The sequence below is a fragment of the Lactuca serriola genome, chromosome 4 (assembly GCF_051521515.1).
Source record: "Lactuca serriola cultivar US96UC23 chromosome 4, Lser_US96UC23_V15, whole genome shotgun sequence".
NCBI lineage: Eukaryota > Viridiplantae > Streptophyta > Magnoliopsida > Asterales > Asteraceae > Lactuca > Lactuca serriola.
Window position 1 is genome coordinate 193862963 of NC_136411.1, and position 5112 is coordinate 193868074.

Below are 5112 nucleotides of genomic sequence, written 5' to 3' on the forward strand. Positions count from 1 at the left end.
TGATTATGTAAACATTGTTGCATAAAGTGGTCGGTTTTGTAAGTGCGCCATGATTTCGCACCCGAGTTCAAGTGTGCAGGTTGTAGTTACAACTGTTGCGTATGTTCTATCGTGCTACAATCAAAATAATTATTAGTTAGGGATTTTTGTATGTATGTTTCAGAGTGGAATTAGAGGTTTTGGTTGTATTCTTAAATTAGGTTTATATTGTATTCCAGAATTATGATTTTTCTATGTATGTTCCAGAATCCGAAAATCGGGTATGGTATTCTGGACCATAAATTTCGGACCAAAATTTCGAACCTAGTTCATTGTATTTCTGACTAGATTTTCGTATTCCATACTTGATTTCCGTATTCTGGACACATTCCGAACTAGCAAAAATTAAGGTTTTTGATTAAGATGTATCATGTAGTATAGATGTATAAGTTTATGTAATCCTATAATTTCCTTAACAATATTAATGTTATAGAAAACCTTATAATACCTATATAATTGCATAAACTAAACATTTTTTAATGTATAATAAAAAATAAATGCATTTAATTAGAAACAAATTTGAAACTTACGAATAAAAACTACATTTCTTCACTGCTGTCAGAAGACATTTTCTAAAAACTTCATATATTTGATAAAATTTAATAATTATATGATTTATATCTTTTAATGTATATAATATAGTCATGCCTTGAAAAACATCATGGCTCGTCAAGGCTTGCCATGACTTAACTTTTACCATGTCGCCAAGTCACGTCTTACGTTATTTAGAACCTTGGTTTTTTTCCTTATTATAGATTTTATCTTTCTACTTTTTCATTATGACATTTTACCTTTAAGCTGAGTTTGCCAATATGGAATGCATAATTTCTTTTCAGCATGACAAATGATTTTGATAACAATATTTGAAATTGTGTGGGGGTGACTACAAAGCAAGCGAACGAAAAGTTAGTTGCCTAGGCATTCAAACTTTCTTCTAATAAGAAAAACCACATATGTTGTATGAAAATTTGAAGGGTTATGATTTGTTCTTGCGTTTTCAACTTTTCAAACGTTTTATATATATATATATATATATATATATATATATATATATATATATATATATATATATATATATATATATATAATGGTCTTCATGTGTGTCGTGTCATTAGTTATAACATGGGCACGATAGTGACATAGTAAAGGGTGTCATTCGACATTCGTCGACATGTGTACGTAATCACCAAAACATGATTATGTAAACATTGTTGCATAAAGTGGTCGGTTTTGTAAGTGCGCCATGATTTCGCACCCGAGTTCAAGTGTCCAGGTTGTAGTTACAACTGTTGCGTATGTTCTATCGTGCTACAATCAAAATAATTATTAGTTAGGGATTTTTGTATGTATGTTTTAGAGTGGAATTAGAGGTTTTGGTTGTATTCTTAAATTAGGTTTATATTGTATTCCAGAATTATGATTTTTCTATGTATGTTCCAGAATCCGAAAATCGGGTATGGTATTCTGGACCATAAATTTCGGACCTAGTTCATTGTATTTCTGACTAGATTTTCGTATTCCATACTTGATTTCCGTATTCTGGACACATTCCGAACTAGCAAAAATTAAGGTTTTTGATTAAGATGTATCATGTAGTATAGATGTATAAGTTTATGTAATCCTATAATTGCCTTAACAAGATTAATGTTATAGAAAACCTTATAATAGCTATATAATTGCACAAACTAAATATTTTTTAATGTATAATAAAAAAAATAAATGCATTTAATTAGAAACAAATTTGAAACTTACAATTAAAAATTGTATTTCTTCACTGTTATCAAAGACATTTTCAATATGTAGAGGTGTACGAAATGAAATTTCGAAGTTCAGTCTGAAACAAAAGATGTCGAAGTGTAGTCGGAAACGGGATATTTATAGAAGAACCACATTACCGGGTCGGAATTACTACCCATTTAAGCGAATTTGAAATCGGGTCGGAACAACCTATTTGGGACCAAGTGGTCATTTTGCCTTTTTATTTATTTATTTATTTAATATAATTAAACAATAAAAAAATAGTAAGATTACTCAATTTCCCTTTTAATTATATACCTTAAGATAATAACGTCTTTTAATTATTTATCTTCATTTTTGATAATAACATCTGACCAACTATATATTGGTTTTCTTTATCATCGTCCAATCAACACTCTCTCCACTTGAAACAATAGCATAATTTACGAGGTTGTCGACTACTGGTGTTCGAATATCATATTTCTCTAAAGGCATCTTTTCTTCATGCCAAATATAAACAGCGATTGAATGTAATAGTCAACTAACCAGAGATGGAGATGGCCATATGGTTGACGGTGGTGATGGGAGTGGTGCCACTGGTACTCTGGTTATTATGGTGGTGGAACAATGTATGGTACTGGTTAGTTATCACAACTCTCCGTTCATCCAAAGGAGGCACCATGCTGCCTCCCGGCCACATGGGTCTTCCTATCTTGGGTGAAACGCTCACATTCCTATGGTACTTCAAATTCCTCCGTCGCCCTGAGGACTACATTACTTCAAAGCGTCAAAAGTAACTATTTTCTCGTTTGTTTTTCGTTTACAGATATATACTACCTTTTTTATAAAGTTTTTATTTAAGGTTGATCTATTATTATAATACTAAACAGGTATGGCGATGGGATAGGGATGTATAAGACACATCTATTCGGTAGACCATCAGTGATTGCGTTTTTACCATCGACAAATAAATTTGTACTTCGAGATAACGAAAACTTCAAGTACGGATGGGCAATGGTGGAGCTTGTAGGCAAGACGTCACTAACTGGGGTTCATGGAAAAGCACATCTTAGGCTTCGGAGTTTTGTTTCTCGAAGCATTAACCAGCCAAATGCGCTTCGTAGAATCGGCCTCGCAGTGCAACCACGAATGATCTCAGCCTTACAATCGTGGACCAAATGTCATAATATTACTTTCTACGATGAAATGAAGAAGGTAACATTCGAGAACATTGGTATGTATTTTGCTAGTATTGAGTCTGGCCCTACCCTCGACAATCTTAACAAATACTTCGCCGGAATGATTAGTGGATTGAGAGCCTACCCATTGAATATACCAGGATTTACATTTCATCATGCGCTTCAGGTACTATTTATCATTATTTTCTTTTTGAACAGCAAGAAAGTTTTTACTATTTATCAAGCGTCTAACTGGTCATGATAAGAGATGGAGTAATTAATATATATGTCCATTCATAAGTAGTCTAAAGAAGTATGTTGAAATCGTTTTTTAAAAAGTGTCGCAGAAAAATCCAAGCGATTTTCAAGGAAGTGTTAGATGAAAGGAGAAACAACTACAATGGAGATGATCAACCTATAAATGATCTAATGGATGGTTTGATGAATCTGAAGGACGAGGAAGGGAACCGTTTGAGCGATACTGAGGTTCTCGATAACATGACTAGCATTCTTCTTGGTGGGTATGAATCAACTGCGGTAGTCACAATGTGGGCTGTTTATTATCTTGCTAAATATCCAGAGGTTTTACAAAAGCTTCGGGTAAGCCTACACCTAGCCATGTTTTACTTTCTTTGTGGAGTTTATTTATGTTAGTTACGTACTTACGTATACCTTGAAAAATATGTAGAACGAGAACATGGCTCTCAAAAAGAGCAAGAGCGAACAACTTGTAACAAGCGATGAGATTCTAAAGTTGGAGTACACCATCAAGGTATGATTAATAATCTTTGTTTTGCTAAATCATCTCCTTCGGGTTAATCTTGATGTATGAATCCTCTATTTTGAAATTTATGCCTTCAGGTTGTCGATGAAACAATCCGATTGGCGAATATAGCTGGGTTTCTATTGCGTATTACAACAAAAGATTTGGAGTATAAAGGTAATTGATCAGTGTTCTATATTTATTTACTTGCTCTTATTATGTTTTTATAGCCATATCATTATTGTTAATGCAGGGTATACTATACCGAAGGGATGGAATATGATTCTATGGCTTAGGAATGTCCATATAGATCCTAAAAACTTTGACGATCCATTGTGTTACAATCCTGATAGATGGAATGTAAGTATGATATGCCAAGCTTCTCAACTTTGTTAGATGTAATATATTTATTTATTTATTTTCTCTGAAAGCTAAAAAAAAAATATATGTTTTAAGGGATCAATGCTACCAGAAAACTTCCAAGCATTTGGATACGGTCCGAGAATATGTGCAGGAAATATGGTTGCTCGTTTACAAGTCGCATTGTTTCTCCATCATTTGTCCACGGGATACAAGTATGATCATATTCAATACGTGTCATTACATCATTTATACATAGATTTTGATTAAAAAACGTGAAACTTTCTATTAATATTAATATATCATTGAATTTTTAAATTGAATATCAGGTGGAAATTGGTGAATCCGGATGCCAAAGTGAAATATCTTCCACATCCTAAACCAGAAGATGGTCTTCAAATTACCATTGAAAAACTATGAATCCTATTAATTGGAGAGTCTACTCGTTCTATATTTTCGATATTTCTTTCGTCAAACAGGCCGTTATTACTTATGAGTACTTATGCTTGATTGAAAAACAATATCCTTATTGTACCGTTATATGATAATAGTAGGAAATTTTGAATGTCATAATGTTATTTTCTTGATCCCTATCCAATGTTTTTGATGTATTTATAATAATGTCAACTAGGTTATATTCTGTAGAAACTACGGTTATAAAAATAATAAATTTTTTATAGTAAACTTATAATTAATAATTAGTTGTTTTTAATAAATTATTAATTAAACATGATTTTGTAAAATTTTCAATATAGAAATACAACTAATTATTGACAATTTATAACCGAAATGTATTCAATACGAAATTAATTTTCTCCTAAAAGTCAGGAATCAAATAAATAATTATCTAACTTATTATCAAAATCAATACTTTTTAAAAACAAAAACTCAGAAGAAAATGCAAATGTCATTTTTATAAAACATTTAAAAAAACATATATTATAAGAAAATGACAAGTGGTACTAATGACTATTTTTTTTATTAGTATAGAAAGATACTATAAAGCCAGTAATTTAGGCGTGGATTTATTATTTA

General features: G+C 31.6%; 1 protein-coding gene across 1 annotated transcript; it reads left to right on the forward strand.

Annotated features, from left to right (window-relative positions):
* Nucleotides 1-2332: 2332 nt before the first annotated feature.
* LOC145100491 (ent-kaurenoic acid oxidase 1-like) lies at nucleotides 2333-4712 on the forward strand. Its single transcript, XM_079037747.1, has 8 exons — nucleotides 2333-2569; nucleotides 2667-3141; nucleotides 3294-3554; nucleotides 3643-3726; nucleotides 3816-3894; nucleotides 3971-4077; nucleotides 4174-4292; nucleotides 4407-4712. The coding sequence occupies exons 1-8, from the start codon at nucleotides 2334-2336 to the stop codon at nucleotides 4495-4497; spliced, it is 1452 nt and encodes a 483-aa protein (XP_078893873.1). The 5' UTR covers nucleotide 2333; the 3' UTR covers nucleotides 4498-4712.
* Nucleotides 4713-5112: the final 400 nt, after the last annotated feature.

Excerpts from the sequence above, each read along its gene's own strand:
- LOC145100491 (XM_079037747.1), top strand. The coding sequence starts at position 2,334 with ATGGCCATATGGTTGACGGTGGTGATGGGAGTGGTGCCACTGGTACTC. Across the intron at positions 4,078-4,173 it reads ACAATCCTGATAGATGGAAT|GGATCAATGCTACCAGAAAA; the intron begins GTAAGTATGATA and ends ATATGTTTTAAG. Across the intron at positions 4,293-4,406 it reads CATTTGTCCACGGGATACAA|GTGGAAATTGGTGAATCCGG; the intron begins GTATGATCATAT and ends ATTGAATATCAG.